Genomic DNA, 12,115 nt, shown 5'->3' with positions numbered 1-12,115 from the left:
TGTTCAACCAGCTGAGTCATAGTGCATTCCTCAGAGTCCCCGGTTGGTAAAACCTGGAGTCGAAGTCTCGGCATTTGCTGTTGTCGGCGGTGGAGAAACAGATCCATTTCTGGAGCGCCCTATCTTGCAAAGATGTTTCCTAAACCTCGTCGTTTAGGACCCATTTGTGATTTTCCTGAATGAGCCTGCTGAGTGCGTCTGCCTGAGCATTCTGCACACCTGGTAGATGGGTAGCCGTTATCGTCAGTCCCCTGGCTAACAGCCAGTGCCAGATCTCTTGCGCTTCCTGAGATAGTGTGCGCGATCTCAGGCCCTCCTGCTTGTTGAGGTAATACATTGTTGTCATGTTGTCCGTCTGCACAAGCAGGGAGCTGGTCCGGAAAGACGGATGAAAGGCTTTCAGCGCCAAATGAACAGCTCTGAGTTCCAGAAAATTGATGTGATACGTGGTTTCCGCCTGAGACCACATGCCTTGAATCTGAAGATAGTCCGAATGCGCTCCCCAGCCCTGGACAGAAGCATCCGTCACAATGGTCTGTGTAGGAATGTCCTTGTGGAATGGAACTCCCTTGAGGAGATTCCCTGCTGAACACCATCACTTCAGGGTCTGCTGAGCGTGTTGAGATAGTCGGATCCTGTCCTCCCAGCTCCCTCGTTTCCGGTCCCATTGATCCTCCAGACATTCCTGCAGCGGCCTCATGTGGAGGCATGCATGTGGTGTGAGACAGATGCAAGATGCCATCGACCCCAGGAGAGAAGACATCATGCTCACGGTCGTTGATGGAACGGACATGAGAGTCTGAGCCTTCCGAAGGATCGATAAGCGTCGCTCCTCCAAAGGACACACGCTTGCCCTGAGAGTATCGATGGAGGCTCCCAAGTACTGCAGACACCGAACAGGAGTCGGAACAGACTTGGACATGTTGATGTGCAGACCCAGATGGTTTTACAGAACAGCCGTCCTGTTGAAATGCAGTTGTGCTTCCTGGAAGGTGGATGCTTTGATCCAGGTACGGGTAAACAAACACCTTGTTCTTCCTCAGGTGCGCTGCCACCACTGCCATGCATTTTGAAAACGTCCTGGGTGCAGACTTCAGACCAAACAGAAGTACGGTGTACTGATAGTGGTTGGTGCAGACTAGGAAGCGCAGGAACTTCCGCTGCTTCTGTCCAATGGGAACGTCCTGCAGATCTATTGCGCAAAGCCAGTTTCCTTGATGCAGCCGAGGATAAATCTGGTACAAAGACAGCATGCAACATTTTTCCCTGCGAATCCATTTGTTTGCTTGTCGCAAATCCAGAATGGGCCTCAACTTGTTTTTGTCCTTTTTGCGCACAAGAAAGAACCTTGAGTATAGACCCTTTCCTCTTTGAGATCGAGGGACGTCTTCTTTCGCCCTTTTTCTCAACAGGGTATTGGCCTCCGCTTGGATTTCGAGCAGCAGGTACTGTGAGCAAACCGGTGGAATAGCTGGAGGAGGGCTCAGAAAACGTAGACTGTATCCATTGCAAACAATATTCAGCACCCATTTGTCCAGAGTAATTTTTCTCCACTCTGCCAGGTACTTCTGAATGCTTCCCCCCCATCGGAGTGGGTAACAGAAGAGGGGAAAGTAATCCCTCAGGGTTTAGACCCAGCCAGGCCCTTATTCCCCGATGTGGTCTGTTTTTTGCTTCTGCCCCTCTGACGCCTTTGGAAGGGCTGCCTCTGATAATGTTGTTGCTGCTGCTGCCCAGCCTGGCGACCCTGCCCGCGTTGGAACCGCTGGGAGGAATAGCGCCGTTGGTAGGTACGGAAAGTTTTCTGCTGTTCCTTGGGCTTCTCCAAGCCCATAGCCTTGAGTGTCTCGTATTCGGCCTTCATGCGAGCCATTTCCTCCTCCGCATGGGTCCCAAAGAGCGTGGAACCCGAAAAGGGCAGGTTGGTAATCCGCTGCTGTGCTTCCGGCTTCAGGGAGGTAAGCCGTAGCTAGGCGTGCCGTCTTAAAGTCACCCCGTGACAGTATCCATGGGCTGCTAGGAGAGATGTGTCCGCAGCCGCACTGATGATTTGGTTTGACATCATCATGCCTTCATTAACAACCTCCTGAAAGTCCTCACATTTGTCTTTCGGGAGGAGTTCAATAAATTGCCGGAGAGACTCCACAAGGAGCGGTCATAGCGACCCAAAAGGGCAGTCGAGCTTGCTGTCTTCATGGAAGTGGATGCACTACTGCAGACCATCCTCCCCTCTGAGTCCAGTCTCCGACTCTCTTTGTCCGGTGGCACTGTAGACGATTGAGCCGTAGAGAGCTGTTTCTTTGCCGCAGCCACTATCAGAGTCCGGAGGAGGATCCGTCCGCAGGAATGCGGGGTCCAAGTGTGGGGGCCTGTATGTCTTCTGAAGTCAAGAGAGCTGACTTCGCAGAGGCAGGCATCAGAAAAAGTTCCATAGCCGGTTGCTCCAAACCAGGCACTAGAAGAAGCAGGGGACGTGAGAGTTGCTTCCGTTGCAGCGTCTTGAAGATCACAGAAGTAGAATGGGTAGGCGCAGTCAGCGCAATCCCCAGCTTAGCCGCTCCCCTTAGCAACACATCGTGAAAGATAGCGATGTCCTCAACTGGAGACACCCTTGTGGGAGGCGAGTCCGATAAGGTAGGCGAATATCTCCAACCACTAGAGGAATCCGTGTCCCTAGTGTATCTGGAGCGTGATCTCTCCCTGTGGTGACGATGTCGAGACCTTGTGGAGGACCTGTGCTGGCTACGAGAACGATGTCGCGGTCTGCGCGAGATCTCAGCCTTCTGGGCACAGGTGGCATTATCGGCACCGGTGGCTGAGGTGGCGGTGGTCTGGACGGAGCATGAGGAGGAGGCGGTGGCAGTGGAGGAGGAGGTGGAGGTGGAATCAGAGGCCGTGGAGGCGAAAGACGTGGAACCACAGGCTAGTCCTTCCCCAGAGACCTAGTTGGTGAATAGCTCCTGGAGTATTCAGAGTCTGGTGAACGAGTCACTCTCCTCCTCTTACGGGCCGGCCTTGAAGAAGGTGCCCTGGAGACAGTGTCCCCTGATGGAGATCGCCTGCGCCGCCCCAACCTGGAGCTGCCAGTTGTAGTAATGCTGACCACCGAGCGTGATCTGCTCTTGGAAGGAGTCCTCTTCCTGGACGTCGACTTTCTCCTCGACGTCGATCTCCTTGACGTCTACTTTCTCCTCGACGTCGATCTCCTGTACGACATCGACTGACCTCTCGGCGCCGACGGCGAAGATCTCCTTCTCGACGCCGATGGCAAACGGCGGTGTCGCCTCCATGGCGAGCGCCGATGCCTTCGGGACTCAGATCGACTACTATGATGATGCGTCAACGTCGTCTGCGAAGTCCTCGACGTCGACCTCGTCAAAGGGCTCGACGTCCTTCCCCTCGACGCAGAGCATCAACGTCGTTTAGCCCCAGAGCCCTGGGTCGACGGGGAACATATAGTCGTCATACCTTTACATTGTAGCTATCGACGGAGGCCGAGACCGATGACATTTCTGGGCCTTTTTGTGACTTGGGATCCCCCCCCCCCCCCTGCGGCTGAATCACGGGCAGTGGAAGCAGATCGAGTCCCTCCACACCCCGAGGTCCCAACTGCATCCTGAGGTCTTCTCTGCTCCAGGCATTGAAGACAAATCTTCTCCCTGTCACGCAGGGTCCTCCTAGAGAATGACTTGCAGATGACACAGGAGTCAGGAACATGAGTAGATGGAAGACAGATTATACACACACTCTGTGAGAGTCTGACTTGGCCTTCTTCCTGCCACACTCAGGGCACTTGTCAAATAAAGCTGGCATTAAGACAAGAAAGAGGTAGCTTAGCAGCTCAAAAAAGACAGCAAGAGGAAGGTCACAGACGTCGAGTGAAACACTAAAACTTTTCAAAAAGCTCCAAAAATTGAAGTTATAACAATAAAGGTAGAGCTCAATGCTCCAGGGTCCTGCTAGCAGGAGCTGGAAAAAAGAACTGAAAGTAACTTGCCTTTGGCTGTGCATCATGGGATACTGAGGGTCTCTGGAGGGTTCCTTAAAGGCACAGTATCCCTTTTCCAGACACATAATGGCAGCCTATGGGGCTTGTTTGTCCAACCCTTCCTCTCTATCATGACAAAGGATTTTTGTGAAGGGGAGTTTCTCTATGTGTGAAACTTTGTAAAATGTGTAAATTTCTATATTATTTGGCTATCCTTTTTCACTTCAGGATGAAGTGCTGGCCAATGTAGCCTTGTTAATGTCAGGCTGCATTATTTGTCTTTTATTTTCTCTTAAGTGTCTATGCAGGACTGCAGAAGAAGACAACTTAAGAGACTATTTTGATTGCCATGGGGTCCCCGCACATGGGCGGGACTGTTCACAGATTATGACTATACACAGAGATCACCTACTACAGAACTGTGGATTGCTGAATTTATGAGAGCAGGGTTTTACACACACTGGAGGAAAGAAGAGCCAGGCTCTTCTGTACACATGAAAGGGTGCTCCGATTCTGAGAGAGGTCACTCGAAATGGGGCCTGGGCACATCTTATAAAGGGTATTGGGTTGATGAATTATTCTTAAGCCTGGCTGGGGTCCTGGGGTAACCTTTTGATGCACATATTACTGTGGCAAACATACAAGACTCAGACCCTAAATCACTCCCATGGCTTGTGTTGTGGGGATATCGGGTATGGAGCTGCTCCTGCTGTGACAGACTACTTTTAGATGAAGGGCGAACAGAGGAGTGAGCACTTCAAAAGGAAGCAGACCCCCAGTGCAAACATCCAAGACTCTGACCCCAAATCACATGTCTGGAAATGGACTATAAGAAGGGGAGCTGGAGGCCCCCAAAATTGTCAACTATCAAGCTAATTGGTCTATATGTTGGAGGAGAAGCTCTGAAAGACATCTACATTTGTCCAAGACTTCGGGCAAAGGTTTCCCAGCTGCGTGAGGGGACATCACCCAGGGAAATTCAAGACCATCTGCCCTGGAACCCCAGTGCCTGACTGCTTTCGAAGACCAGTGTGCCCTGTGACAGAGGAGAGCATGTGGAGGGAGCAAGGTCAAGTGGGGGATCCTGGTGAGTGAATCCCTACAGCGAGGTGTGAGAATGTGGCAGCTTCATAGAGTGGGCCACTGCCCATGCCCAGATTCAGGTCACCCACCATGAAGTTTCAGTGGCTGCCCTGAATGGACTGCCCCTGTGTGCAAGTAAAAGTCAGCAACCCTGTAAGCCGGAGGGGGCTGCTGTGAAGAGTGCATTACTGCCAGGCGAAGCAAGCCATAGTGGTGCGAGGTAAAGTCCCTGACCCTTCCCCCACCACCCCGCCCCCAACTCCTCACCGGAAAACCTTTGACTGCTCGACCCACTCTACCACTGAGACTCAAGTGCTGAAGGGGTACTTGGCCAGTATCTCAGGACCCATGCCAGGTTAGGACCTGTAGTGGGTCAGGCCAGGGACATCTGGAGTAAAAGGCCTCTAACCCTACAGTTGGGCCCATTAGCTCCTGCTTGCCCCATGGTCCTAAAAAAGGGTTCCGACAATGATTCTTTTTGAGTAGCTTTTCTTGGGGCTCAAAAGAGGTTGAGTCTGCCTCCTTTGCAGGAATTTTGGATTATGAAGCCATAGATGTTTTTAATTGGCGCTTGGTGCTTTTCTCTGGATGGCTATGAACTTGTCCAAATCTCATCCCCTGAAGAGGGGTTCTCTGTAGCCTTTTTTTTTTAACCCACCTCAAAAACCTTTCCTAGCAATTACTGAGGGGTTTTGCCAGCAGTGTCCTGTTAAATCGTGAGGTTCTTTGCCATATATGGCTAGGCACGTCTTGTGCAGATCATATCTAAAGACTCAGTTTTCCACAGAAGTTACATGCCTTAAAAAAAAAGAAAAAAAGACTTGATGCTTTTTCCATGTCCAATCCAGTTATTTTTCCTTAATCCAGAGGTAGTGGTGGATAAACGCTATACACACGCACACAATCAAAGGAAAGACATATCTACTTGAAGTGAGAGCACTACCCAAGCAACATGCAGTAAAAACGTCAAGTAATACGGCCTCTGAATGGGGCGAGTCTAATGTCATTGCCTGAAGTTTCGTTCTTTTAAAATAAGGTGAAAGTGCTCCTAAAATGGTAGTGTTTAGAGCCTTCATGGCAGGTGGTCTCATGTACTGCTATTGTAAATTTACAGTGGTACTCCCACCTCAAACGACGGGGAATGACTCAAGCATGTGACTCTAGGAAAGATCTAATGCTGGAGAAATTCCAGATTACATTTTCTAGAAATGGAAGGTCCCAACACTATAAACTGTATACTAAACGTTATCCTCAAATACTACTCGCCAGGCCGACCTTTCCAAACAGTTAAAAGCAGCTCAAATTGGAAAAATACAGTACACATTTGCTGCTTATGCATTACACGAACTGCTTCTAGTATGCGAACAAATGGGAAATAATGATGCACTAAACAATGCAGTAGAGATAATAAAGGCCCTAATACCAGAGAATCCTCAGCAAGGAAAGGGAACGCAGAAATGAGCAAAAGGATGTCTGGCCATTAGAAAAGTCTCCTCCAGTAAGGGCAATTATGCAACACTGTAGTTTCAAATGAAAAATACAGTGACTACAGGGTTGCAACCTGGCGAGGTACCTGCTGTATGAGAGTAGTATGGATGTTTTTGGACATTATTAAAACATCAAGTTACACTTCACCAGATGGAGTATTCACGTTTCAGAACCCAACATATACACTGTGTGAAGGGGAATAAATGTAGTGGTGTCTATATTTTCTGTTCACTTCATTTGAAATATCAACAATGATTTACGCTTTGAGGTTACCAAATGTACTCAAATAAGAAGCCGAATGTAAGAGGCCTGGCTCTAATGTTACAATTCACTGCACAAACAAAAACCTCTGTAGCTAGCAAGAATGTTGCAACACATACCTGTTCTTTTTTGTTTTGAGACCACAAGTACATTGCACTTGGACGTTCTGTTTTCTGAACAGTCATTACTCTCACAGGTGAGAATTCAGATGTTTGTGAGCCATTCACTTGCATATCTGAAAGAAAACAGTTACTCCCAATAAAAACATTCTTTAAAAACAAATTCTAGTAATGATTGCTAAGGCTTCACAATTACTTTACTCAAGGTCTTAAAATAATGCTAACAACTTCTTATGGTCTTACTAAAATGTAAAGTCTTTGGGTGTTTTCCTCCATGATACTATTATGTGACCACTTGTATACCAATGGAGGCGGTTCTGCAGCGGAAGGGAATGCAACTTAATTCTCTAGACTTTGGTGCAGAGTCTAATATAGTCCACACTCCTTTAGGACAGCGAAGAGATTGAACAGCTGCAGTGAAATGGGCCTTTCAGGTTGCATTGTCCCTTTCAATGCATCCGATGCCAGTGCTGTGGTAAATTACTTTAACATTTTAGGATTGTGATTTCCTGTACAATAAACTTCTTTCTTGCTAGAGATGCACACATGTTCTTCTGCCTAAGGAGTTTAAAAAAGGTCAGCCGTAAAGGCGGGGGAGGGAGGGGTGTCATCCCAGACAAGTTTTGCAGCACTTGGTATAAACTCATAAAACGTCAGTTTCCAAGTCTCTAGAGTGGAATGTCTCATTCACCATATTGAGGAATTGGTGGTATACCTTGGAGATTTAGAAATATTTTTGGCTTTTTAGGTCTGGTTTGACAGAGCAGCTGTATGAAAGAACCATTAATAAAATGTCATTAAAATATACTGACACTGGGGCATGGGCTAGCCAAGACGGAGATGGACGAGTAGTCAAGTCACTCTGCTCTGGCCCCATGTTCAAAGAGACAGGCTATCCTGAAGAGGTTTCAGTATGTGGGAGACCCCCGAGAGAGATCACAGTAGTAACGAGAAGAACAGCAGGCAATGAACTGAGCAGACCTGCTGTGGAGGCCAGGCGACATGAAATGTAAAACAAGAGGACACCTGCTGTACTGAGTGAGCCACGGGGAATGGATGATAAGCAGCAGCCCATGATGGAAGCAGCCATTCACCTACTCCCCTGATAAACCCTTTCCACTTTTAGAAGTACTACCACGTGGAGGGTATTGGAGGGAGCTGTCAAATTGGATAACAGCTGGTGTGACAAAACTTGGAGATCGTTGTGAGACTGAGGTGCTCCTCCCCTTTGAAGAGTTTCGTGGGGCACATGACCTGGCCCAGATTCATTTGCTTCTTCACAGGGCAGTGACGTCTGCAGTCCATCGACACTGGGGGGTGGGTCTATCAGAACCTTCTGATTCTAAATGCAGCCAATACCTTGTCACCTCTTCAGGAATTTTAAGGCTGTCACGTGCCTATACAGACGAATTAGAAGAGATGTGACACTACCCTTGAGCTCTCTTAGAGCCCTCTGGGAGGAGGACCTAGAGATCCTCATACAAGAGGAAGCTAATTGAAAGGATCCCCAAGGCCAACAGGAATGCTGTATTTAAGTTCTTCAACTTTTACTTTCTACATAGAGCGTACCTTACCCTTGGCAGAATAAATAGACAGTTTACAATATGAGAGGCACACTGTCCAAGGTGTGTGGGAGTGGAAGAAGAGTTTCTGCATATGTTCTGGTGCTGCCTAGAGCTTAGGAACATTGGGGAGAGATCACTCTGGTACTAACTGAGATTATACATAGATAGATTCCATGTATGCCCAAGTATTGCTTACTAAGCTGGTTCCCGCATACAGCCAAAATATAGGAAATTTCAGGACTTTGCATTTGTTCTAGTGAAACGAGAAATTACTAGAAATTGGAAGGCCCTAAGAGGTCCCCAGGCAGCAACTTGGAGAAGGGAACTCGAGGGACTGACAGGCTATGATAGCATAGTCCTACTCTGGGAAGCCAGGCACGGCCAAGGCTCCATAAACATGGCTAGAACTTGGAAGACCCTAACAGATTCTTTAACACATCCTGGCCCTCAAAACCAGAGGAAGCACCTGTCACCCCCTAGACCCAATAAACTTCTCCAAGATGAACACTACATTGAGCAAAGATGAAGAGAGATGTCTGTGTGGAACGCCGTACAGACCCGTAATCCAACCTACAGGGAAAGTGAAACACTCACTTCCAGAGCTACCCTTACATACCTATGGGGCAGTCACTAAACCTCAGGGCAAACCCAGGGAAGGGAGGGGTGATTGGTGAGAATGTATGCTTATGGATGGCTGCTTTGCTGATGACATGACTTTAATAATTGCAGCCAAACCAATTCACATACTATTTTGTACTAGCCATTAACACTAAATGTCAATAAAATATGAGATGGGGAGCAGAGGTACATGAAACTGCCTGCCCCTCAATGGAAAACAGAGTGCAAACTAAGCAGCAGACAAGGCTAGAACACCACAGACAAATAGGAGGGGACAAGGACCCAACACAGAAACTTGCCCATGGTAAACAGAGGCCTTTGAGGTGGCGCCAGTCAGAACCCATTAAAGCATTGACAGAGAAAGGTGCAGACTGAAGGAGTGCTGGTGAGATTAGCACTGGCAAAGGGACTGTTGAAGATAGAGTAAGGGGTTAATTGCTCTACGTACAAGTGAGATGCGGGGCCAGGGCCTAACAAACCTAGGAAAATACACATTGTCAACAGATCCAACAGCATACAGAATTACTGACTCATGTGCCCGGGGAATCGGGTGTTTGAACAACCACTTTCTATGAAGTGGACTAAACTGACCATCTTCACATGTCGGAGAAGGTCTTAGTAAACACCTCCCCTGGAGCCTGTGGAAAGTGTGGACACAACTAAGAGGATGAAAGACTCACAAAAAGTTTTAATGACAGTTTCTTTCAGTGATCAAAGCTGTGTTAGGCGTGGTACGCACTGACCAGAAATAAAACCTAGCTGAGATTATGAAAGATGTTGATAATCTGGACAAGAGAGGGACCTCCTTGGAATCTACACAGGAGGAAAGGAGCCTAGAGCTGGAAGAACACAGAGCAGGTCTTATCACCCTGAATGAGCAGTTTGTAATTCTCAAGGAAAAGCAAGGCTACTTGGACAATCACTCCCGTTGCGGCAGGATTCCTATAGGAGGAGTACTAAAGGCTAAGAAAGTTTCTAACACAAAAAAAATGTGAATAAGACTTGATTGAGGCGGTCCTTAAAGATAATGAGAAGGCCCCTACTTGAACAGATGGCTCACAGAACAAAGGGATGTGGGAGTCAAGACCCAAAGAAACCAGCAGACATTCTCATCTGTGTGCACCCTTTTGAAAACAAGGAAGAAATTGTGAACAATGTGAAAGGGAGGGTCTATCTGCTACAATGGTGTAGATACTCAGTCTTACTATGACCTATCTCCCATCACACTCCTTAAACAACAGGCTTGTAGACATTTAACCACCTTCCTCAGAGACAAAGTCATTATATATTGATAGGGTCACCTCTTTCAGCTCCGCTTTGAGAGGCAGGATAAGAAATAAGCCACGAAGTCTTTGAAAATGACATCCCACTTACTAAGTCTGTGTCCAGTAAGGAAGATCAAGAGACAACCCGCCAAAGGAGCCTATTCAACCTAAAAGCCCAGAATGGTGGAAAGTATTAAACCGAAGAGGTAAACATATTCCAAAGAAGAGATCCTGGCGAGACAGAGCGTGTCGCTAGAACACCTTCAAAAGGTCAGCCACACTCACCCTCAAAGCAATGATGGCCCTGAAGAGATAAGGGGACCCAAAGAAAAAAGTAGACAAAGATGGCCAAAGGAATAGAAGAGAATAAAAAGGAGTTTCTGCATAACAGGAGATTGTCAAGTTGAGCAACTTACGGAGAATTTACTAGCCGCTGAGCAGGCGAACCAGAGACTTCAACATTGACCAGCACGCTGGATATACTTGGTACGTGCCAATTCAGATTGTAATGGTCCTAGGTCCACGGACAATCTGTTACGGAAGTTAATAAGTGCTACAGGAGGGTATACTCCAAATGTTTTTTTGAAGGGGAGGGTTAACGAGGGGAATGTGAATGGCCACTCACAAACATAACGTCACATAATGGCTCTGCAGCACTATGTAGAGACAAAAGGAGAGTACACACTTTCACAAACTACATAGTGACTTCATTAAACATTACTACTTACAATGTTCGAGGTCTAAACAATCCCGAAAAAGAAATATATGCAAGCTCCTGCTGTTTATACAGACGTAGGGTTGCTCTAAAAGACCCACTGTTTGCAACAGGATAAACAATGCCTTAGAACTAAAAACGTCCCCATACGATACTTCTGGTCTGGTGGAAAGTAAATAGTAGGAATGGGTATCTTGATACATTGGAACTGTCCCACATAGTAAAATTGGTGTCTGAAAGACAGACGGTCAATGGACGGCAGCTATTAGAGGGGTCCACAACAGGGACTTACTGGTACTGGAATCGATGTATGGACAACATTCAGAGCTAAAAGGAATTCCTAAGCCAAATGGTCCAAAATATATTGGTCTGGGCCTCTGGACCTACAGTAATTGAAGGAGATTTAAACCTTTTCCTAGATGGCACGATATGGAAAACCCAGGACAAGACAAGGGAGACATCGATCATTCCTCCGACGGGCAGAACGCAGTTGGATGTACCGAGGTTGGTAGGTGCATGGCAGGCTAGACCCTCGCTGAGTATTTACGTTTTGCACTATATAGCACCACTGAGGTTTGTGGAAGTGGGGGGGCAATATCAATTTAAACAAGCATTTGCAATGCAATAGGTCTCGCAGTTACGCAAGTTTAAACTATTGGCATTGTAAATTACAATGCGATACAAAAGGGGATGATGAACGGAGCGTTTGAGCAAATCAAACACTCACCCCTAGTCAACTTATCTGGGTTTAATCCATCACCATTCTTTAGCTCACTCGGCCACCCCAGTTCAGACATGGCTATATGCAAATCAATCTGACCCTGTGCCTCATGGGAACAGTCCAGCCTGAACTGCCAAGCCAGGTCTTCCCTGGACCGGAAACAAGCATCCTGGGATCGGTTTCGGATTCATAATCCTCATCAGCCAGGCTATCTTGAATCCAGTGGCCAAGTGAGCAAGGGACTCACGTCTGAGCATACCCTGCCACACTTAGGGCGAACAAAGCGATACAA

General features: G+C 47.5%; 1 protein-coding gene across 1 annotated transcript in view; it reads right to left on the bottom strand.

The window, feature by feature from the left end:
• NDC1 (NDC1 transmembrane nucleoporin) overlaps nucleotides 1–12,115 on the bottom strand; it is a 290,787-nt gene that overhangs the window by 67,740 nt on the left and 210,932 nt on the right. The window contains exon 13 of the mRNA XM_078670466.1: nucleotides 6,940–7,055. Within this exon, the coding sequence (XP_078526592.1) occupies nucleotides 6,940–7,055 (116 nt within the window). The remainder of the gene's footprint in view (nucleotides 1–6,939; nucleotides 7,056–12,115) is intronic.

This window comes from Lissotriton helveticus, chromosome 1_2 (genome assembly GCF_964261635.1).
Source record: "Lissotriton helveticus chromosome 1_2, aLisHel1.1, whole genome shotgun sequence".
In the NCBI taxonomy this organism is placed as follows: Eukaryota; Metazoa; Chordata; class Amphibia; order Caudata; family Salamandridae; genus Lissotriton; species Lissotriton helveticus.
This window is presented reverse-complemented; position numbering and strand designations above follow the sequence as displayed.